The following is a 25,387-nucleotide window of genomic DNA, read 5'->3' on the forward strand; positions in this document are numbered from 1 at the left end:
TTCTGGATAAATTATGACCAGTGATCTAATAAAGTTAATTTTCCAAATAGTGCGTTTGATAGGAGATGATATCCTTTTTAACTAAGTAAATTTTCTGCGATGTCAAATTTATTATCAATTAAGCTACGAAAAACACCGAGTCGTGTATAAAGATTATTGTTTAACTTTTAAGTTAAACACTATCACTGGAAAATTATAATATTAGCATCATTTTACATTTCCATTTGAAATTTAACTTTAATTTGCTTGCTTTTATATGATTGAAAGTTTTTTTTTATCAATAATTGTAATAATGTGCGATACTTGAACAAATTTTAAGAGACTTTTTGAATTTCTCATCTCATTCTTCGTGACAGTTTTAAACTCTAGTTCCGGTAAAATTAGTCAGATTTTTCAATTTAAAGGTAGTTGAAGAGAAATTTGAGGGTTGTTAAAAATGTCTAAACTTATTAGATTCTTCTTACACATTTTTAAACTGTTGAATTCTGACTCGGAAATTGAATTTCTAATTGAAAACAGAATTATGCTTTCCTTTTGTTAATTTTCCCGGTTTTAGGTGTGTATTCCCGGTTTTTTCCCGGTTTTCCCGGTTCTATTTTCAATTCCCGGTTTTTCCCGGTTTTCCCGGTTCTGTGGCCACCCTGAGATATGCCCCATATACAGTAGAAAAAATTATGTTTATTTTTCATCACAAAATATTTCACTCTCCCACACAAATCTTAAAATTAAGATTTACAGCAATTCATATTGCTGAAAAGTCATTGGGACAAAAACCAGCAAAATTTTGCTAATTTCCAGCAAAAAAAAATTCTGTGTACATACTGTAGGCGTACTTTTGAATAGCATTTTGTACCATTTTAACACGTTCAGAATAAGTATAAAAGAGTTTTCGTGGGTAAAATTTTCTGACTAATCGAGTCCATCGGATTCGATTATCCGTTACGGAAAAAATTGCTGTGAACGTAGATTCGAGTACGATTGTATTTAAAAAATTTCTTATGAAACGTTGAAAATTATCAATACCAAATTTAATTGTTTAGAGATGAATGAACTTTTAGGTTTAAAGTCTCTCTAATCAAACAATCATTCAAATTTAATTGAAAAAAGAAGGATTAAACTTCTACTTTCTTGACACTAATTATATAGTTATACATTTTTTAACGATCGTTCCTTTAAGGGTCCATTCGTTATCGATTGCTTCCCACAGTATGAGTCATCCTCTGGTCGTCGCCCAAGGTACAGGTTGTGCGTTTTGCGTAAAACAAGTGTGCAGGAAAACGGGAAGAAGTCAGACTTATGTATGTAGCATGTTCTCCTAAATACCGAGAAGATCGTTCCCGCATAATGGGGTCTTCTCTGTTGATGTTTGCTTTTTCTTTTATTTTGAAGGTGCATTGCATAATTGTATGCCCTGGAGCGGTCTCGTTTGTCGATCGAACCGGTATAGAAGATGAGTTTTTGAACAGACATAAGTTTTAAAAAGTTTCAAGATACCGAAGGATTAACGTTAAACATTTCTTTGTTTAGACGAAAAAATATCAAACAACATTTTTATGCACGCATTCGTTACCATGCACCATTTGATCTACAAAAAATAACATCATTCAAACCTGTTAAATAGTCAAACTGATATGTAAATATTGTTTAAGCTCTGTTGAAAAATTAACCAAGATAATCAAACAACCCGACTTCTCAGAACTATTTACTCAGGTGTTTATTCTGCTGCTACCCAAAACTGCTTTTTGTCGATAGCGGAGCGGTCAAAATAAAACAAGCCTCTTTTTGAGATTTCGGATCGAAGTTGTCAGCAGAGGAAAAAAAAAGAGACGAAAACGAAGATCTTCAATAAATAACTTGAACGCTTTCTTCGGAGACGAACCCCTGCTTGACTCGTATGAAATGATCGTTACTGTGGAAGTTGTTTTTTTTCTGCTTCGCTGTCGAAACGGGATAGGGCGGAGTCGAATTGTTATGTTTGTGCTTTTTTTTACTCAACACATGCCTCACATTTGCTCGTAGTAAACAAAATACGGGATCGGGACCCTTTCGGTGATGATTCATCGGTTAGAAATCTTTTCTATGCTTCTTTTTTTATCTTAACGGTTTTATTTTCTGTCAACCCTTAAATTTGATCAACCTGTTGTCAGCTCAATATAGATAATGCTGACATGAGGGGTTTTAATATGTTATTGAAGTTTTTAACTGTGCCATTTTTCCGTTGAATAATCGCATGCTTTAGATTTGAGACTATCATCACCTATCATCCGTAATGATTTTTCAACTCGACCGCACCATATAAATTAGATATCAACAATTTTGAAAACATTATCTATCGAGCGGTTTTTTCATATTTTAGAACAGTTTATTTTTATATTATTGTTTTATGCTACTAGGTACTTGATTGCAATACCTACTGTTCAGGTTGGAAGCGGCTCAAATGACAGTGCGACTGTATGCGCCGATGCCAATTCTACTTACACGGAAAATAAAAAAAAAGGTAAAATTTACCTTAGGGTAAAATTTACCTCATTTACCTAGCAAAAAGGTAAATTTTACCTTTTTCGCATTCACTTAGCAAAATAGTAAATAATACCGTTTTCCCATTTACTGATTTAAAAGGTAAATGCTGGTTGGTTTGATTGTTTTCTTCAATAAGAATTAAAAAAAAAATACAAAATTCTTTCAAAAATGATATTTATTGGAGATAAATAGGGACTGGTAATTCGGCTTCGCGTTCTTCTGAGCCGCTATGGTCGGCTGAATCCACCTGCGTTGCGTACATTCATGGCCTCCTCCGTTCGACTAATAGTGTTTTCGTTTATTGCCAGTGGCAACCTAGTTATCCACGAGTTTTGCCCTAACTGCTGTTATTGTGTTCGTTTATTAATTCAGATGTCCACTAGTTTTGCCCGAGGTTTGAACCTCAAGCAGGCGGTTGCAACCCGTAAAAGTTGTCAGTGTTGGGGGTCAGCATAAGGTGGACTATAGCAACCATATATTTGCATCGTCTCGGGTGACGATTCTGTTTGTTTATTCTGAGACAGTTTTGCCCTACGCCAGTGGAGAAAAACGAAAACGGCATAATCCGGTCAGGTTCGGCTTTTTCGGCTGGAGGATGACGTGGAATACACCTCAAAGCTCTATGGGCCGATCTGAAACAAAATCAATAGTATTATGACGAGAACCAGCACAACTAAATGATATTTAAGAACACTTACCATTCTATTCCGATTTTCACATATTAGGCACAAAGCAAAACTTGTTCCTAGAATGACAAAACAGCTTAACCTCAATGTACGTGTTCGGCGAATAGTTACTTTTTTTTTAGAAGAATTGTACCGTTTTGTTTAGCTCAATCCAGGTCAATAACACCTCGCTACGAAGTAAGTTTTACCTTATTTGGATTTACCTTTTTTTCTAGGTGAATTATACTTTTTTATCGAGCTCAATTCCGGTGAACTTCACCTCGCTACGAGGTAAGATTTACCTTTTTTGGATTCAAATTTTTTCTCGGTGAATTGTACCTTTTTTCCAACCTCGATTCAGGTAAATTTTACCTCACTGTGAGGTGAGTTTCACCTCGAAAAGGTAGAAGTTACCTTTTTGGCTTTCACGAGCGTTCACCTTTGCTAACTCGGTAAATTTTACCTTTTTATTATTTTCCGTGTAGGTGACTCCAACCAACGCTGAGATCGAAGCCAAAACATCGAACGCGTCTTGGGACGCCACAATTTAAAAAGGGTATCGCCATCGAAAAAAAAACTCGTACAAATGATAGGACAAAAGAACCAAACCTTATTTCTTTCAAGCCTAATTCTAAGCTTCAGAACACCAAATGATTCGTACATTTTGCGTCGTCCAAGTCTCGCAAGTACTTTTTTTTATTATTAAAAATAGTTTTATTAAGGTATTCAACTCACAAAGTTTTTTTGTGCCCTGTATTCATTCTATGGTCAATGTCGGAAAGACCAAGTCGATGGAGATCAACACAGAAAATCCCTCCAGTTTCACACGAAAAATAAAAAAAAGGTAGAAATTTAACTTTTAGCGAGGTGATTTTTTTCCACCCAGCGTTCTCGGTAAATTTTACTTTTTTTTACTCACCTAGCAAAAAGGTAAATTTTACCTTTTTTCAATTCACCTAGCAAAAAGGTAAATTTAAAAATAAGACAAAATCAAAACACGTTCAAAATGTTTTATTTGTTCAAGATAAATAGAGACTTTTAACTTATAATTATTGTTGGAATGCATCATCGTGTTTAAAAAAAATCCAAGTCCAGGCTAACTTTCTTTGCTAGGCTCGTGACAATTCGCCTCAGTGATCTTAGTTTTACCTGAAATTTATTGTTTTTTGAAAGTTCACACTTATGATTCCGAATTTTTTTTGATTATCACTTTAAAATATAATTTTTGAATGAATTTATGAAAAAACAACAATTCCTAAGCTTCCGGATGAACCCTTCAGATCTGCAATACTATGTTAGATGAAGAAGATATGAATGAAATAAATTTGCATGTTTTTAAAATAATGATCCCAAACTTTTGGCCGATACACTATACTAAGGAATGATCCCAAACTTTTTGACGATATCTTAAGTGTCTATTTTATTAATTAAAAGTACATTCTTAAATTTTTGCACACAATTTTTTATTGTGTTTTGAGAAGTAAGGAAGTAGGATTCTAATGCTACTCAAATTTTGAAATTTGGTCCAACCTATTCCGAGATGATCGGCTTTGAATATTGAGTGCGATTTTTTGAAAATGTTCCAACTTTAGGTTAAGTTAGGGTTGCCATCCGTCCCGCAAAAGCGGGACATGTCCCGCTTTTTTGGTAAATGTCCCGCCGTCCCGCTTTTTACTCGAAATGTCCCGCTTTTTTTAAACTAAGTTTTCAATTAAAAATAAGATTTCCCTACGTTTGATTTATTTTGCTTTATCAAAACTGCACATCACACAAATAAGATGTGATCCCTTATTTCTTTGGGAAATATCTTCAAATTTATCTATGCAATTCGTAGAAATTTCAAGCTCTATTGAGTAGGTATACGCCTTATGAGTCATATTTTTTGTCTATTTTTAAAACTGGTGGAAATCATATGTCAATCAATGTTAAAAAGCATTTTCTTTATTCAAAGTACCGTTTATGTAATTCAGTGTTGAAAACTGAACATTTGGACACTGAAAACAGTATCGAAAAGTTCTACATTACAGCACTGAATTCAGTTTCGAAATCTAAAATCCACGGCCTACTTGATCATAAATTTGTAGTTGTTGGCATGGTCAGCCATATATTGTTATTTGTTGAGATACCCTTCTTGTTGGTTAATAAATGAATTTTACGAACTTGCATAAATATGTGTATGAAAATCGTTGCAAAACTCGATTTTTTTTAACAATCGAAGTAATTATTCGACTCGTCAAATCTCGTTGGATAAATTGATTGAAAAATATCAAAAGAAATCTCATTTTGGTTCATGCTAGTGATAGGTTACTAAAAATGACACTCTGATTTCGCACTAAAATGGATTCTGGAGGATGGTTCATTTGATTTTTATAATTCTGAAATCTTCCCAATCTTGAAACAAAGCTTATTTGAATTTTACAGTGAAAAAAATTATGCTGTAAATATAATGAAACTCTTTTCACAAACCAGAAATTCCAAGCTTAGGAATATTCCATAAAAAAATCAGTGAATATCTACATTGTACATATGAATTAAATATGTATAAAAACCAATTTGGTTTCCTTGTTTCAAATGTAAGCTGAGTTGCCTAATGAGAGCCTTATCCAAGCATTTATTTCATCATGACATTCAAGTATTGTAAGAAATCAATAAAAATCTTGACATTTTAAAAACAAAAAAAACCGCTTGTAAGCTGATATTTTTTTAAAATTGATTGAAACAACAATGAAGATTTATCGTTTTTGTGTCATTCGCATTTTTCCCAACGGAAGAAAATTTAAAAGCTTCAAATTTGTTCGATGTTTACGCCTGGATTTGAAAGCATATACGATGACTCGGAAAGCAGATGTTATATCAACTGAACTTTGCCTCCATTATCGATTAATAGAACTTTATACTCAAGTAAAAAAGTGCCGCACTTTGAGAGTAGAAAAAAAAATATATTTACGTATGTGTACATACATTTCATGACTTTCTCGAATAAATTTTTAAAATGTCCCGCTTTTTTGGCTGTGTCCCGCAAAATGTCCCGTTTTTTTTGAAAAACATCTGGCAAGCCTAGGTTAAGTTTAAGTTACAAAACCAAAACATTATTTCTGAACAAAATACCTCCGAAATAGCTATTGCTCATTATCTTTCAAATGAGGTCAGAAGATTTGCAATATGTCCTAAGACGGCTGAGATATGAATGATCAAAATTTGCATGTTTTTTAGCGGATGATCCCAAACCTTTGGCCGGCAGTGTATGTATATAGTTACCTTTTTTCGAGATAAATTGTACCGTTTTGGTTAGCTCAATCCAGGTCAACTCTACCTCGCTACGAGGTAAGTTTTACCTTTTTTGGAGTTACATTTTTTCTATTTGAATTGTACCTTTTCATTCAGCACAATACAGGTGAACTTTACCTCGCTACGAGATAAGATTTACCTCTTTTGAATTAACCTCGGTGAATTAATTCTCGGTGAATTGTACCTTTTTTCCAGCTCGATTTTGGTAAACGGTACCTCGCTGTGAGGTGAGTTTCACCTCGAAGAGGTAGAAGTTACCTTTTTGGCTTACACCTTTGCTATCTCGGTAAATTTTACCTTTTTATTATTTTCCGTGCATGGTAGCTGGGCAACAAGTTGAGAAAGTGGAGTTTCCAGCATGTTGGTAGCCAGATAACGCCTGATGGTGGTATCAAGAAAGATAACGAAACCCGGATCAGAAAATCCCGATTTGCATTTGCGAGTCTCCGTAATATCTGGCGCTCACGCCTGATCTCTCTACGAACTAAAATTCGAATCTTCAACTCAAACGTCAAATCCGTATTGCTGTACGAAAAAACTGGAGTGCCTATAAGAAGAGTGACGCCAACTGTCAAAGTTGGAATAGCGATGAACTGTCAGTGTCATTTCAAACGAACAAAAGACCTGTCAAATTCGGTCGAATTCAGCCTGAGAAGGCTGAATTTGACAGGTCATTTGTTCGTTTGGAATGACACTGACAGTTCATCGCTATTCCAATTTGGCAGTTGGCGTCACTCTTCTTATAGGCACTCTAGAAAAAACTACAATACAAGCAGCCTTGCCAGATCTACGGATTTCTCCGTAGTTCTACAGATTTTCAGCATTTCTACGGATCTACGGATCGATGCTCGGAATCTACGGATTTTTAGCATTTCCTACGGATTTTCTACGGATTATCGAAAAAAATCAATGGATTCTGCGGATAACTGAAAATTCTACCTGACGACCAAAAAAAAAGGTCATCAAGTTTTATTTTGCCGAAATCAGTACATTTTTCAATTCTCCTAAAATCTACGGACTTGAGCGGTTTTCAATCTGGCAACGCTGACTACAAGTAGTATTTTTGAATCGCTGCCTGCAATTGAGTCTCAAACGTGGAACTAACTACACCGCCGCGCCGGTGTCATCACGCCAGAAATCGAGATTCGGGAACGTAAGTGAGGATGAATTGGGCACACGCTGCGAAGAGATGACAACGAGATTTGCAGAGAGGCGCTTGAATGGAGTCCAGCTGGAAATCGAAGGAGAGACAGACCCAGAAGCTCGTGGCGGCGAAGCCTAGATGAGAGGTTGTTCTAATAAAAATACACAACGAGCATTAGATAGAGTAGAAACAGGAGGAAAGAGGACTAAACGACCAAGTCTCGCGCGAAGTTGAAGAGTGCACTAAGGCTATGATCATTTAGTATCCGGGCACTTTATTTTTATGATAGCTGCGTCAATAGAGCTCGGATATGCAAAAATTTAGTAACGTTGTGTTGGTTATGAAAAGGACTATCTTGCCTATTTTTGATAGATTTTTAAGTTTACGTGTGTATGAGATATTTACTATGCAAATAAAACATGATAAAAAAAATTTTGCACAAATTTGCTCCTTTTGCGCATTTTGTGCCTCGAAAATTCTTCATTGTTGACTCGAAAGCTCATGAACTGTTGATTTTTTCTGATTTTTTTCGTACCAAATGGTTATTAAGTATAAGGAGCCACTCTAGGATCCACACGAAGTTCAAATCAACTATCGGAGTGCAACTCTTGATCTTAAATATGGTGAAAAGTTTATGGTTATTTGGGATAACTGATTGAAGACTCCCTACATAATGCAAAAAATCCATTTCCGGCAGAGGCAAAAAGTTTTGCCTGACTAGTAGACACCAAGTAAATAACTAATAATGATCAGATCCAAAGATCGCAATCTGTGCATCCGGTTTTTACGCAATATGACAGATGTGTTCTGATGGACAAAAAAATTTATGTTAAAAACGGATTTAAGAGATCAATTTCTTCGAGATACCAACTCATGAAAAGGTTCCAACCAGATTCCAATTGCTTTTTCCAGGTGAGTTTGTGTAAAATATCATGATTTTGCAAAGGTTTTGGTTCTGTGGTAAAAAAATAAATCAAAACATGACTGAAAAAAGTGTGCAAAGATAAAAAAGAGATTTTATGAAAAAGTTGGAGTATTTCTTGAAATCATTGAAAAATATTTTTTTTTTATATTTTTAGTTCAAATGTCATATTAACACCTTCATTTCCTCCATAGAATGTTTATCGATCAAATGAATAGTTTTTAAAATACACACGTTTGTAACTGCCCGGATACTAAATGATCATAGCCTTATTCAGCGCTTCCTTAAAGCTACGTAAGTTACTTGACTCTTTCAAGAAAATAGGCACACTGTTTCGGTAGGAGGCACCGTACAGAAGAATACTTTTTTTACATCTGGTTGCATGGTGTGGCAGGATAATACATTTAGTTCTGCTGTTTCTAGTAAGCTGAAGATGTTCAGTGAAATAGTCGGGAAGTTGGTTGCAGAATCCTTGTCGCATAAAGCATTCAATGCGCAGCATCCAATTTTTTCTTTTTTTCGTCACCTTTTTTTTGGCATTACCAAACGTATAAATTTGCGTGGCTTTTGAATTCAGGTGTCATACTAGGCCCAAGACCTGGCTACAGCTGGTCAAGTTATGTTGACAATCTCTTCCTCTCCGTTCATCTTCTCTCCTAATCCGTATAAGATCACACATGATCTGCGAAATTTAGGCTACTAAATATAGCGAGCGACGAATAGATGTCTCCACACATCTCATTTACAACATTTTCAACGTTCAAAGTTAGAAGTTGTTGACGCCTTGAGACGGAACCATCTTTGGCGGCGTGCAGGAAAACAGAGGGCAAAGGATGAACCACGAGCTCGCGCTACTCTACGGCGAACCCAGTATCCAAAAGGTGGCGAAGGCTGGACGGATATACTGGGCAGGACATGTTGCAAGAATGCCGAACGACTGCCCTGCAAAACAGGTGATCGTTGCAAATCCGGTAGGCACTCGACGAGCAGAGGCGCTACGAGCGAGGTGGTTAGACCAAGTGGAGCGTGATGGGAGCGCGTGGGATGCCCCAGAATTGAAGAACGGTTACCATGGACCGAGTGAATTGGAGAAATGTTGTTCATTAAGTTATGTCGTAGGACGGTATACTATGAAAATTAAAAACAAATCCCAATGACTGCGTCAGGTAGAAGTTGACCTCTCCGTACTGGCGGAGCTCCAGGTCGCTTCTCCGTATTGTAGTTTCAAAAGTGGTACGCTCGCAAGGCGACGTCTCTTGCTACTCTTGGGACTATGACAGTTCGGCATAATCCAGGCCAATGAATCGATGACTCGCGATGCACTTTCACAACAGTATTTGACTATAGCACCAAAACTTATGCGGTTGTCAACCATTACTCCGAGGTCATTCAGCTGCTCTTTCGAAGATGTCGTGTGTCCTCCCTCCGATAGTAATCTGCATGTGCGGCTCAACTCTTTTGTTAGTCACGAGGAGCAGAACTTCGAGTGTGTGGTGGGCTATCTGTAGCTTATCTCCTTCCATCAAGATGCCAACACTTTCTACAGACATCGTTGCAAGGTCTTCTACACGATATTACATGCAAACCGACTATCTACGCGCCTGCTGGAACTTTCAGCGTTAACACATCATTAAAGTCTGTTTCACATAGAATCTGTCGCATCGCGAATCTATTGACAGTGTTTCGATCCGGATGGTTTGTTTACTTAGTGGTGAAAATTTCATCAAGATTGAAGCAGTCAGTCAAAAGTTATCGACGATGGAACGCGAAAGGCGAGAGAAAATTCTGCACACTCACGTAGAGAAACCGACGTGGTCAGGGGTAAAGATCGCGAAATTCCTGAAATATCCAAAATTGACTGTAAATTCGGTGCTACAACGTTACCGGGAGACCCTTACGGTGGATCAAGCAAAACAAACCAGGCGTAAAAGTGGAACATATGACCGGAAGCTGCGAGCAAAGGTAATTCGATCAGTTCACAATAATCCTGGAATCTCCTAGCGTGATTTGGCGAAAAAGTTCAAGACGAACCACAGTACAGCTAGACGAATTTGTTTACGAGAAGGTTTGCGGTCGTTTCATGTAAGAAAACACCCCAACAGGACGCTGAAACAAAACCTGGTTGCCAAAACCAGGGCAAGGAAGTTGTACGAGAAAGTGTTGACCAAATACAACGGATGTATTTTGATGGACGACGAAACTTACGTCAAAATGGATTTTGGACAAATACCCGGTAACAAATTTTACCTTGCGAAACGTAAAGGAAATGTTGCGGGTAGATTCAAGTTTGTTTTCGCAGATAAATTTGCTCGTAAGTTAATGATTTGGCAAGGGATCTGTAGTTGTGGGAAGAAGACTAAGATTTTCATCACTGGGGACACAATGAATGGAAATGATTTCAAAAAAGAATGTCTCCAGAAGAGGGTTTTGCCATTCATTGGGTCCCACAAAGGTCCGGTGAAGTTCTGGCCGGACCTGGCAAGCTACAACTACAGCCGGGATGTCGTAAAGTGGTATAAGGTGAACAAGATCGGTTTTGTTGAAAAAAGTATCAATCCACCAAACTGTCCGGATTTTCGTCCCATCGAGAAATATTGAGCAAAAGTTAAGGGCAAACTGAAGAAATGTGACAGAACCATGAAAAATCCGTTCAAATGGAAAAGTGGTGGAACAAGATGGCGAATGAGGTTACCAGCAGTACTTTGCAGAAAATGATGGGTGGTATCACAAAAAAAAGTTCGAAAATTCATCCGAAAAGCTGACGAATGATTTTTATGTATTTTTTTCCTTAAAGTGCAAGAAAAACCCTACAAAATGACATTTGTTGTACGTTATTTCTTTGCGGAGAAATGATCTATTTTATCCGACCAGATTCTATGTGAAACAGACTTTATACATGGCATTCCAAAGCACAGGTCCGAGTATAGAATCCTGTGGAACACCCGCTGTTAGGGCAGTAGGTCGTAACCCGGTTTCGGTTTCGTAAGTCGAGACTCGATTTTCGAAGAAGCTTCCTATTATCATGCACAGAGTATTGGGAACACGTAAGGGGCCGTTCACATACCACGTGGACGACTTAGGGGGGCAGGGGGTATGGAAATGTCCACGTGGACATACTTACTTTCAAAATATTTTCTAAAGGTGAATAAATATTAAGATGTTTAAATCAAAATCTAAAAATAGCATTCCTTTCCAGTTTAAGTTTAAACAATAAGTAGCGACTTGAAAGCAAGTGATAAATATGATAATCAAGAAATTTACAGGGTTGCTAGCGAACCGGGAAAACCGGGAAAAACTTTGGAATTTCATCTCATCACCGGGAAACCCGAAAAAAATCGGGAATTTCAGCACATCACCGGGAAAATTGTCATGTTAGGAATTTTTTCACAGAGTTTCAAAATTATTTTTAAATTGATTTCTAAATTTAAGAGCAGTTTTCGGCAATCTCAATATATATTTACATGAGGTTACACTTATTTTCGTTCATTAGTAACAAACATAGTTTAAATAGTTTTCCTAACTCATTGCGGACCAAATTCGAGATATCTTTTTTTCTCTCAGCAAGTGTGCTACACTAACAAGCATATTTCAAATGTTCTAAATTTAATAACTAAACACTTAACAAAACTATACACAAAACTTTTGTAACTTAATGATACTTAATGATTGGTCCAGTGGTTTCTGCTAGATATATGAGTGTCGAATTCCGGTGTTTCTTGGCGTAGATTTTTTCGCGGTCCTTAATATGTTACCCAAAATTTTTAACGTTTTCTAGTTTACGACAACCAGTTTTCGTTTTGGCGTCAAATGGTTCAGTATTCGATGAACACGTTTCATTTTATTATTATTCATGCAGAAACCAAATATTTTAGTAGCGTTAGATTTTTAAGCAGAGTTACATTTTTCTGACGAAAGAAATATCTTTTATGTCAGAAAAAGACTTTTTTTTCAATGTTGTGGTTTTTTATGCTCTACTTTTCGTTTAAATTGGCCTGATGAGCGAAGCCTATGAATGTTGCAAATAATTTGATTTTTTTATTCTTCCAACGTTAAAATTTTGCTTAAAGTTTCCCGAGCTGGAATATATATTTTAATGTAAATATCCTCTCGAAATCTGAGGTCTCTATATTCAGCCCTGTCTTTTTCATAATTTTAAATATTTTCACGAATCTTAAGTTCAAATGACTAGGGCACTTCTGAATTTATTTATTGTTTTGAATGAAGAAAATTATTTTTTTCTATAACCTGTCTTTGGATTTTTATAAAAAAAATATAACTGCAGAAGAAAATAACTAAACATTTCCCTGCAATCTGATAATTTTAAGTTTTGTAAGACAAATTCCCATTCAAGTTGACAAGATGATTTAATATTATATTTGGATGTATTTTCCACATATTTTAATGTACTAATTCTACATTTAATTGTTCAAATTGTAGAGCAAAACGATAAGTATTCCAATTTCGTTGGATTCGTCTGAACATTTATAAAAACCAGTCAATTTGATACGAAAAGACAATGTGTTGAAAGACGTTGAAGTATTTGTCATGAATTCATACCGGTTAACAAGTTTTAATAAACATTGTTAGAAATTTTAGGGCTTTATATTGATTTTATATTATACAAAAACAAATATAATAAATACCGAGAAAATCATCATTTTTAACCGGGAAAAAACCGGGGGAAAACCGGGAAAAACTTTGGAATTTCGAAACGAAAAATCGTTAGCAACCCTGAATTTAAAAATTTTAATTTTTTTTTATATCAGGAAATTCTTGTTCTGTTCTACAAAATCAGCCATTTCTTTAACAAAAAGGCAAAAAGTGGTGTTTTCTAACTGTCAAATTGGACCCGAATGCCGAAAAAGGTCCTAAATAAACGCAAAAAAAAACTGTCAAATTATAGGTATTTAAAATAAAAACTTTTTCAAATCTGTCCACGGGTGTTATATTTGGCTTTTTACGCAACGCACGCGTTTTTTCATCCGTCCGCTAAATTTCTGAATTTTATCAATAAATAAAAGTAAAACCGGTGAAAAAATGTTATTACCGAATAACCGGGATCCAGTGATAATGTGGCCACCAGTTTTCAGACAAAATCAGAAGTTTCGTGTTCTAAAAAAAGGATGAAATTTGAGGAAAATAGAAAAAATTGGTTGTTGGAAAAAACACGTGCAGGGGTTGAGACTTTCGTTAATTTAAATCTCGTCGTAAACTTCCAATTGGTAAACCAGTAAAGATTCTGTCTATTTATGTGTAATTTGTGTTGAAGGATGCTGTTAAAGAGAGAGGGTTGGAAAGGGATCATTGCGAAATGGGGGAATTGAGGATGATGAGAATATAACTATTTGACAGCCATTGGGAAATTGATAAATTTTGATTGGCATAGATGCGCGATGTTTTAAAAAAACTAGCACTAGGCAATCTAAGGTGGTGTAGAAGTGAGAGGGGAAGGAAAATGGTTTTTGGTGAGTAGGGAGTGAAACGTAACAGGTTTGTTTCAACTGGAGACGGAACAAGTGGAAATGGAAATAGAAAAAGGAAGAAAATATTGTCTAGAAAAGTTTAAAAGTGCGGTAACTGAGAGGGAGTGAAAAAGAAAAGTGTTCCTTTGCTGTCTCGGCTGTGCTGATTGCTGGCCGAAAACCCTGGCTGTTGGTTTCGCTCGGATTGCTTCGATTGAATTTCCTGAGATTTCGTGAGCTAAGTATATTCTTTCTGTTTCTAATTCAATTCAATTCATGTTTGAAGTATGACCCTTACCATGGAGGGGCCAGGGCAGTGGTTTTTTTTCTCATTCTGTACCATAGAGACAGATTGGTGTCCTAGCTAAACACATTGAGGCACATTTTTCTTCTGTGGCACGTTCTAAAATGCTTCGTTTTGTTGCATCTTTGTCCCGCGATATGGTGCTGCATATGAATGCTCGCTTTTTCACTATTTCGAAGTAATAACGACTTTTATGCCTAAATTTTCACAGAATCTTCTGAAAGAGTGAGGAAGGGGCAATTATAGTTCAAAGAGTTGTACTATTTGTACTTTGCAGATAGCGAAGTTCAATGCAGGATCACCTAGTGGAATTTCTGCACGTTGTAAGGAAAATTAACACGTTGTAAGGAAAATTTTTAACAAGATCAAACTATGAATAATCAACGTCAACATCTTAACCTTGCACTCATATAAATGAAGTGCTCATATAAAAATTTATCCTCTGAATATACTTATACTATAGAAATTTTCTCAACAGAATTCCCCTAAATATTATATTCGTAGTTTGAACCGCATTTGACGTTGTATAATGTGCTATTTGTTTTTATCATTAAATTATTGTGAAAGAAGTTTTTCTGGGAGAAGGGGGTTGGGAACACTAATCATGATTTTTTTGTTCTTCTAATGTTTCTTTTCAAGAGCGAGCAAAGGCGCTATATCCTAGGTCAATGACCAGAAATGACAGTGCATCGAAATCTTAAACTCCGAATTTTTACTATTATATGCTATTCACGATAATATTTAAATTGCAGTTTAAAAATAATTATAGTTAAACGAAAAAAATAAGGAAATTGAAAGAAAATGTTACCTTTACAACGGAGTTTTCGATTTCTGTGCAGAAAAACATCATTTCCATCCATAGAAGGACGAATCCACACGGGCCATCATCAAGGAGCACATAAAATTTAGCATATGTGCTTCCAACGTTATAATCTTAGTTGTTGCCATGGAAACGTATGGTACTGTTGTCCACGTTTCTTCCTCCCTGTGTTCCAGTTGTCTCTGCGTTCAATACTGCACAGTGGGCCCGGCCATGTTAAGATGAGTAGTAAATGTACTTTTACTACTCACCGGGATGCTGACAAGATCTGGCTGTGTATGTATCATAAGCATAAGCATAAGCATAAGCATAAAAACTTTTTCAAATCTGTCCACGTGGACATCCGGGGAGGGGGGTAGGGGTTTGCCAAATGTCCACGCTTGTCCACGGAGGGGGAGGAGGGAGTCAAAAATCTCATTTTTCTGTCCACGTGGTATCTGAACGGCCCCTAATCCTGTGAAGCGCTTTGTTGATAGCTTCCCAGATGGTATTGTTGAAGGCATTCTAAACGTTGATCGTCACAATAGTGCAATAACGAGCACCTGTCCGCTTCTTTTGAAGTGCGCGATTCGCGTAATCTGTCACCACTCGGATGGCGCCTACTGTAGATCTCCCTTTCCGAAAACGGAGCTGTCTTTTCGACTTTCTGTGTAGATAGCTTTTCAAGCACCTGGCGTTTCTAGGGTTGCAGAACATTTTGCGCTTATTCTATTTATATTTTTTAGCATGTTTTCGTTAGGATGGACATATGAATTATTTTACAAAAAAAACTGTAAAATATCGATACAATTTTGACAAGCACGTTGAAAAGCTTGTTGGTCCAACGTGATAAACCTGTCAGAATTCTAATAAGAAGCACCCAGCAGTCGAAATATGTTCCTGCATACATGCATACAAATGTATATCCTACACAACATAAAGAAGGTGTGCTACGTTTCGTTTATGCAACATAAAAATAGCTTCTCTCCCTTGTCGGGAGAAGGAGCGAGACAAACAAAACGCAGACAACTCTATGGCGTCAGTACCCGATCAGTGGTGGATAACATGATGATGTTGACTTAGTTACAATGATTAATTGAAATTAATTTCCTTTTTTTAGGTTAATCCTCGATTAAAACGAATAGAAAATAAGAAAATAATCTTATTTATTTTTTTCATTTCTCTTCTACAACTAAGCAATAAATCAGAAACTATTGACCTTTTTTTTCAAACGTGAACATAGCTAAACATAGAACATATCGCTCCACGCTTTCTGCGAGACTGCGAGTCTTGAAACATCAACCAACACATTTAAACTCGAATCGAAGCTGAGCGAGCGGTCAGAAACGAAAACAAGAATAGGTAGGTACATGCTTACCAAACCAATCCCATCCAAATGTATGCTCCGCTCCGTGTGCAGAAGCAGCAGACAGAACACGGCGACGGACGAACGAAACGACGGACGGCACGGCGTGGTTGCTTGCTGGCTCAGTCCTCATTCAAATCGCTCACGGTGTGGTGGAAGATTTTGCGTGTGGGGTGCTTACGTCGTGCGAGTTCAACGCGAGAACCACCGATGCATGCGTTTCGATTGTTGGTCGAACGGATCGAAAGCCTTGGGGTGAAGATTTCACCCAGTTAAAGTGTGACCAGAAAAATTCTCGTTCGATCGTTCGGATACCAACTTCTCGATGCACCGTCGTGTTGTATATCAATCCTTGGGAAAGTTTTTGGGGTTTAAGTGATCAAGTAGCCTTTCTGGCAGCGAATTGAAAAGTCTTGAACGAGTGTTTGCGTATGGTGTAACAATATCCTATCCTGTGTTGCTATGTGCTGCAGAGTTGTTATGTTTTCCTCTAGAGGAGAGTTGCTGATGTTGATCCGCCATCTTGAATCCGCAACACTAAATTCAATGGTTGCAACCATCAACTGAGCGTAAAGGTAGTAATTTTGGGTATGGAATGCGTGCAATCGAAAATAAGGATTAAAAGTATAGAATAAATTTAATCTTTTTCGGAGCTTTTCGTTTCGATTGCAACTAAGCGAATAATAGTTAAAAGGAATCATAGTGGGACACCGTTCAAATGTTATCGATTTTTCTGTATGCTTTTGGATGGAGGTGCATTACTGTTGGCTGATGGTCAACAACGACGTAGGGAAAGAAAGTGGTTGATGTTTTCGTGTTGTGGTGTCGGTCTCTGCAAAAGAGAACAAATTCAAGAGTTTCTTACCCAAGAAAAGAATAATTCCCATCGCGTATCGATTAGTTCCTATACGGTAGGATGTGCTAAACAGGAGTTATATAAAAAGAAAATGCCATACGAGGCAATAAAAAGTGTTTTTTCTCTGACCCTCATCTAAGAAAAGAAAGGGGAGAAAAAAGTTCCATGTTTTGCAAAACATCTGCACATATAGAAATAATATCGCCAACAAAATAACAAGTGCGAGTAGTGCGGGTAAAAATAAACGAACAAAGGGAATTAAAGCCAGGAGCAAAAGTGTTCTACACGGCGAAGGAAGGAAGAAGGTGTGTTCTACCTGCAGTATTGCTGTTCTGTTGCTGGCATGCCTTTCCGGATCGCGTGCAATCCCAACTTCAAGCTGCAGATACTTGGAGAAGGACGAGGAATTTAAGGTAAATATTTTACTCCGGATCCAATTACAGAAAAATAACACTTTTGTGAATTTTTGTGGCAATTTAACCTAATAAATTTAAAAAATATTATGGGAAAACTACTCTTACGATTTTTTTTCTTTTTTATTAGGAACCTTTTCCACATTTGGGTCCAATTACGATTTTAGTTCCATAAGAAAAATCGAAGATGATTGCAAAAAAACCGAGGACGTAAAATCCTCCGAACTTCTCTATAAAACACTCACAAGTGTAGAGATAGGGATGAAACCGTTGATGTTTTCCTTACCGAATACCGGTTTTACGTTTGATAAAATAAATATACATATGTCTTCTAAATACATTCGAAACATTATTTCAAAGAAAAACACTTGTTCAAAATAATTAAACTAGCTATCTATTTAAATGATCAATTATGATGATGTTTAAAATTGTTGATTTAATGAATTAATTTTCCTTCAAAAGGCATGTTTGAAAAGGTTTAGGCTTTTCCAGAATCTATTTTTCATGAGTTGTTAAATTTTATTCAAATTCTTATTGTAATTCAAGAATTTATTTTTCAAAAAAAATAATAACTAATTATGGATAATTAACTTAACAAGGCTTAAAATATTAAAAATAAAACAAATAAAAAAAGGGACGTTTAACAGTTGATTGGGTAGGATACAGTTTATGAAGAAAAAACTCAAGGGTATGCTAAACCATCACCAATATACACGTTCAATTCGGAAGCCAATGAAATTTGGACCACCTTAGGCCGGAACAAATTTCAAATCCTTCTTTTGTCACTCGGAGTTGGAACATCGCGAGGGGAGTCAATGAAAAAAAATACGAAAAACAAATAAATTGGAATAAATTGCACGAAAACTGGTATGCAATAATATTACATACTATATCATTGCACAAAACCTACAAATCGAGTATTTTTTTATCGAAACATTCAATAAAATCAAGAATACAAAAGGTTAAATAACTCATATCTTCCAAAAAATTTTTTTTTGGTCTTGTAATCTTTCGGATACTTAATTTTTTTTCGAAATTTACAAAAAATACATCAAACATTATTTATTTCCCCCTTCGGGTTTTTGAAAATTTCGAAGGGGGGGGGGGGTTGGGGGTAGGGTTACAAAAGAAGAAATTGACATTTGTTTCAGCCATATTGTGTATAGTTAAATTAGTATTCTTTTTTTCAATGGCCAGGGATTTTTTACATGTGTGTTACCATTTATTTTTATCACTTAAAAAAAAAGATTTTTTTTGGTCAAGGGATTTTCAACAGCAATGGCTTATTCATCCCGAAAAAAATCTTTCCTCAAATAAATTTCTAGTATTTTGATTGTACATAACCCAGAAATAAATGTCAAAGTATCGAAATAATTCAAAATCTAAATTTGTTCCTTTTTTATACATGCATATGTAAATGACGATAATTCAATCACTTACCCTCAGTTGACTTAAAAATTGCATCCAATCCACCCCAAATATAACTGCTTTTTGAGGAAATAAAATAAATGCTGTTAAACATGCAACGCGTGGAAGCTAAGGACCCGTTCAGAAGAGAATAACAAAACTATATCAAGATGCGAACTTTTGATATTCAATTTTTCCTATCAAAATGAGGTATAATTTTGCTCTTGTAGGATGTGTTAAAATAAATCAAATTATATCGAAAAATCCATGCAAGAATAACTGAATTATCTCACCCCTTGATAGCATTAGGGGGAATTCGTCTATGGCCGGACAACATAGATTTTTCGAAAACACAATATCCTAATAATGTTTTAACACCATGAAAAAAAGGAAATAGTAGCCTGATATGGTGTTAGAAATATGGTAATACAATCTGAAAAGGTAAACCAATGATAGGCATCTAAAGCTTTTCACGGTGTGTTTATGGGAGATGTTTAAAAGAAAAAAATAAAGTAACTCTATTTTTTCAGAAATGTAAAATTCAGCCTTTTCTGAATCGTTTTCAGGCAAAATTAAAATATTTGGTCGGTGAGTCCCCATACGTTTTGTTTTTTTGAAGATTTGTAGTCCATATTTAGAAATTATTATCGTAAAAATTATTCTAGTGCAATGGAATAGTAACTTTGCTCGTGGAAAATTTATTTTTATATTTTTATTCAAATTTTTGTCATTCTGGAACAATAAAAAATGTCAACGCCTGGAAAGATAAGTGATTTGGACTATCTGAAAAACTTATTTTGATATGAGCATTTTATTTTTTATTATTTGGAATACCCTTATTTTTATTGGTGTTATCCAAATGTAACATGAATTTATGGCATTTTTTTCTTAATTTAAAGATTAAGATTACATTTGAACATATCTAAGTAGAAAAGTTTTCAATTAAATTTAGTTAAAAGTTAAAGTACTTGCACTGGAATCCGCTTATCTTCCGCAACATAACATCAATTTTAAATTTCTTTTTCTTATATTTGTTCGGGCTCGGCCGATGGGGGGTTCGGAATTCGAGGGTTTTCTTCCCGTCTCTAAGTCGACGGCATCCACCAGCAGCAGGAATTTAAGGTGAGTCTTCGGCACTTCAGCTGTTCACCCGCTGGGGGAAGAATTTCGTTTGCACTTGGGGGTAGGTTTGCAAGCAAGCACCACACAGTAGGCACGTTATAGTTGCGATTTGTTTGCCACAATTGCTTAGGCCCGATTTCGGATAAACTTGTAAAAGTCGCTTGATTGGACTTAACTATATTATTGGTTTATTGGGAACGAAGTGAAATTCCGTGCGTTTAGTTCAACTGTACTTTCTATTCTAACTTTCTAAAATGGCTAACCTAAACTATTATGTGAACTCTCTCCGCGGTGTTCGCTATGTTGCAAGAGAGAGTTGATCTTATGCTAAGGTACGATCACAAATAATGGTGTTTACGAGCAAATGGATTAAAGTGTCAAGTGAACATAGATTAAGACACATATTTAAACAACAAGAACATTATTCATGACCGGTGTAGTACCGATCATTCCGGCCACCTTGAAACTACAGTTTCAACACTCCCTGCTCCCGAGGAATTTCTGCATGCTTCTTCGACTGGATTCAAGGACACAGCTGGTTTGTCGCATATCGAGGAACCTTCTTCGTCTCAGCGTCGGAACTGGTTCAGAATCTGTGGAACGCTAATCACCTATTAGCGCCCCTTTGGCGCGTTGAGCAACGTTCGGCGTGCTCTACCGATCTTTGGAGACTCTGCTGTCGCTGTAGATGGATTTGGTCGTTATAGGAGGTGGACGATGAGATTCTGCTACGATGTACGACAACGGGAGATCTGGAATCGAAAAAGACCCGGTAGACCGAACGATATGGAGAAAGTAATAGGAACGCTAATCACCTGTTAGCGCTCCATTAGCGCGTTGAGCAACGTTCGGCGTGCTCTACCGGTCTTAGAAGATTCTGCGTTGTGGCTTGGTAAATGCCGATGAATACGTAGTGACGATGTAGTGATAGTGTAGGATAGGATCTGCAATCGACAAAGAACCGGTAGATCTAACAAGAAAATGTGACAACTTGGAACGCTAATCACCTATTAGCGCTCGACATGCGCAGTGAGTCACATTCGGCGTGCTCTGCCGGTCTTTGTAGAAGAATCTCGATGATGGTGAGGAATAACAAGGCGTCTAAGGATCTGGAAGCAACAAAGACCCGGTAGATCGAACGATATGGATGAAATGATAGGAACGCTAATCACCTGTTAGCGCTCCATTAGCGCGTTGAGCACGTTCGGCGTGCTCTACCGGTCTTTGTAGCCTTTTCTGGTCGTCGGTGGTTTTGACAACCATCTCGCTGGGCTGTCTCTAGTCCTAAAAAAGGAACGACTCTATCTCGACCTGGATGAAGCTGTGCAAGGCGACTTAGTGGCCGCAAGGTGGCGGAGCAGGGCTTGTTTTCCATGGACGAGAATTGACGTGTAGGGTCGTAGCAGCACTGACGCTTATCGAGGAAATGGAACATGCTGGGCAGGTTGCTGGCCACATTATGCCCACCTATACCAATCTGGACAACCGATGCGCGTTTGGCAGTGACAGTTCGCCAACGATGCGGTGGCGGCTTTGACCGTTGGGTTTTCTGGAACGATTCCGTTGGTAGGAGAGGTGCACCTAACTCCAAACAGGTACCGTCGTTGCCTTTGGCGGCACTTAGAAGAGTGGCGGACAGCGGATTATGTTGAACGACGCAACCGACAAGCAGCGTATCCTTGAGCGCGTACCCTGAATTGGGCTCACAGGATGCGTTGAATACCACGCATTCATTGGTGGTTTTGCTGGCATCCTTGAGCACCGGGTGATGTGGCAGATAGCAGTGTGGTTTGTAGTGTTGAACAGAATCGCTGTGGTGTGTATATTTGGTGGAGTTTCGATGTGTGGCATTCGTTTCGTTATCTCCAAGGGTGGTTTGTGGATCATTAGACCGGGAATGGCAGGCGACGTATCCTTCATCGTGGATTTGAGTGGTGGAGGGTTCAACGTCCATCCTTTGGCTCCCATCGGTGGTGTCCATTGGCCGGAACTCCCCAGGGATCGTTTCTCGGGTTTGATCAACGGTGGAGAGGAAGCACGCTCGCGGTGCGGTGGTGGAGCTGGAATCCACTTTGCCAGAAACTGCCCAGCCAAAGAGGGTGTCCACCAAAAACGGGAAACCGTTACCAAGGGAGTGGCGTACGCCTGTGTGAAACTCATGGTAACATTCTCCACCGATGATCATGTCGATTGTTGCTGGAACGTTGAACTGAGGATCCGCCAATGGAACCTTCGGCATTCTCCAGGCAGTTGAATCGATCGGGGATGTGGGGAGATATGATGTTGGTTTCTTCATGACGAGGAAATCGAGTGTGGTGGAGAAGTCGCTGTTCTTGGATATTATCTTGGCAGCTAACTTGTGCTTGATACGCTTGACTGACTCTCCAATTCCAGCAACTGCGATGTCCACGGGGCTTTGACGGGTGGCGAGCTCGTTCGCCAGCTTCCTGGTTATGAAATTTGACATTGCTGCAGAATCTAGTAGAGCTCGTGCTTGAATCTTTCTGCCGTATCGGTCGACTACTAACAGCGAGACTGTCTCCAAAAGAACGGTTGAATTAGAATTCACGGAAAGATTTACTGTTGGTGAGCTTAGCGATCTATTGGGGCCTGAATTCGCTTGTGTGGCTTGTGATCTCTCGGATGAGGACTCGTTCGGTGGTGCTGCTTGGTCGTGCAACATAGTATGGTGCTTCGCTTGGCAAATCCTACACAGGAACTTTGATTTACAGGATCTTGCCTGGTGGTCCGCGCGGAAGCAATTCCAGCAAAGGCTGTGCTGTGTCACAAGCTCTCGCCGTTGGGAGCTTGACAGGTGCTGAAATGCTGGACATTGGTGCAATGGATGTTGTCTCAGGCAACAGTGGCATGGCGAAGTGATGGATTGAGTTTCGGAAGTAGCTGTGTTCACGACAGATCGGATGGGAACTGGTTTCTTCGGGATTTGTCCGGCCACCTTGGAAACGGAGGGCACTGAGGAACGATGTTGGAGATCGCTGTCCACGGATTTCAACATCCGGACCTGGTGGATGAGAAACTCGATGAGCTCTTCGTATTTCACTTCGTCCTTCTGTCGAGTATCTTGCTCCCATGCACGAATCGTCGCCGAATCCAATTTATTCGTCAGGATGAAGATGAGCGGAGTGTCCCAATGATCTATCGGTTCACCTAACTTCCCCAGTGCCTTGACGTGTCGCTGGAAATCATCAACCAGTGTGTTGAGGTCCTGTGCTGACTCATGCTGGATCGGTGGAAGGTTGTACAGGCCTCGGAACAGCTCCTTTCTGAGGAATCGCTTGTTGTCGTAGCGCTTTTTCAATGCTTCCCACGTCGACGCATAGTTATCGGCTTGGATATCCACAGACTCGAACGGGTTTCTTGCCTCTCCTTCCAGCGACTGCAAAAGATACTGCAGCTTGTTGACGATTGGTATATCCTCGTTGCAGTGAATCATCGAGAGAAAGTTGTCACGGAACGAGATCCAGCGTGATTCATCTCCACTAAACTTCGGCAAATCGATTTTTGGCAGACGATGATGAAAGCTGGAAGACATGCTGTGAGAAGCCGATGCGTGGATGATCGTCGAACTCAACGGATGCTCCCTACTCTCCAGTTTGGACAGCAAAAAACCCTTCGCCCTGCAGAATCGATCCTCAAAATCAGCACGGAATTCCAGGTGTGTTTCAAACCGTTCTTCGCTGTCACCCATCTCGATGTCGCTCTGCACGTTCAAGAAGAGTTCGTTGCACTTGTTGAGCGCCTCTAAACGTACCGCAACCTGGCAACAATCCCGTTCATAGGTGAAATCCGCTACAAACTTCTCCACCACATCTCGTTCGGCACACGCTCGTCGTCTCGTCAGAAGGTCCGCTGCTAGTTTTTTCTCCGCCTTGCTAGCCATCACTCAACACCACTCAAATCACACTTTTGACACCAAAACCGATCGGAAACACCACCAACGATTGACTTTTCGGATGTGTTTTATAAATAAAAATCGCCAAAATATTTTTATTTAGTGTATGTTGCTATCCTTTTGAGCGGTACTGTAGTCAGCAACTTGTATGAACGCCACCCAGCAATGTTAAAATCGCCACAAAATAAACTCCGAAAGTGATTTGAAATTTTTCCAAAAATCAAATTTATGAAATATCGCTATACTTTTGAACGATACTGTAGTCTAGCAACTTGTCTCAATGCGTCTCAGCAATTCTTCAGTGTCTCAGTGACCACTGGAAGTAAATTCCAATTTGTTCAAAAACTTTCAATTTTTCAAGTGTCGATGTATTCTTGATCGACACTGTAGAGTGCACCACCCTAAAAGCACTTGCACTTCCACCTTGAACCGACTTTTGGCCACAAAATGCAATTAAGTTAAAAAAAGTTATTTAATTTTTCCTTGTTGCAAAACTTTTGTGCTGCACTGTGTTTCAAAACATTTGAACGGCACTGTAGATGTTTTCCGTTTGTTTTGATTCTACGAATTCATTAATCGACTGCGTTTGGTTTTTATTGCGGTGTCGGTTAATTTTACCAATTTACAAAGTTATCCGTTGGCCAAGTGAAAGATAGGCCAAAATGATCTGATCCGCGGTGAGTAAATCACAAAAAAGCCTACCTTGGTGTGGATTATCTACAAACCACAACTGCTATGGCGCTCAGAAGATGGCGATTGATGACTCCTCTGCTGGTCCAGATGAGCTTCCTGTCCTCGAATCCGGCTTCGAAGGACCAAATCCGTCTCTAAGTCGACGGCATCCACCAGCAGCAGGAATTTAAGGTGAGTCTTCGGCACTTCAGCTGTTCACCCGCTGAACATTATTCATGACCGGTGTAGTACCGATCAATATTGATGTTGAATAAATTTTCTATTAATCATTTGAACTTAATTTTTGCTCAAGAATTGAAGTACTAATGCTGATTTTTTTCGAATTCATGATCAACAAAACGACGGAAAAAGTTTTTTTTCCAGAGAAATTTCAATTTTATCGACGGTTTTAGACCAGATTTATGCGTTTTTTTTTGTTTTTATGGGTTTCTATAGTTTATTCAAACCAATGCAATGATTTGTAAAGTTCTACCATAATTGGTATAAAATTGTAGAAGTTATGATTGTTTTACT

At 38.1% G+C, this 25,387-nt stretch overlaps 2 protein-coding genes across 2 annotated transcripts in view; one reads left to right on the forward strand and one right to left on the reverse strand.

Annotated features, from left to right (window-relative positions):
* The first annotated feature begins 16,582 nt into the window (after positions 1-16,582).
* Positions 16,583-25,387, forward strand: part of LOC129751183 (mitogen-activated protein kinase kinase kinase 13) — a 79,675-nt gene continuing 70,870 nt past the window's right edge. Inside the window, exon 1 of the mRNA XM_055746536.1 lies at positions 16,583-17,739. The gene's annotated coding sequence lies outside the window, so the exon portion shown is untranslated. The remainder of the gene's footprint in view (positions 17,740-25,387) is intronic.
* Positions 20,923-24,169, reverse strand: LOC129752694 (uncharacterized). The gene is made up of 2 exons (XM_055748466.1): positions 21,487-24,169; positions 20,923-21,020 (listed from the first exon to the last, which is right to left on the reverse strand). The coding sequence occupies exons 1-2, from the start codon at positions 24,167-24,169 to the stop codon at positions 20,923-20,925; spliced, it is 2,781 nt and encodes a 926-aa protein (XP_055604441.1).

This window comes from Uranotaenia lowii, chromosome 3, assembly GCF_029784155.1.
Source record: "Uranotaenia lowii strain MFRU-FL chromosome 3, ASM2978415v1, whole genome shotgun sequence".
NCBI classification, from domain to species: Eukaryota; Metazoa; Arthropoda; class Insecta; order Diptera; family Culicidae; genus Uranotaenia; species Uranotaenia lowii.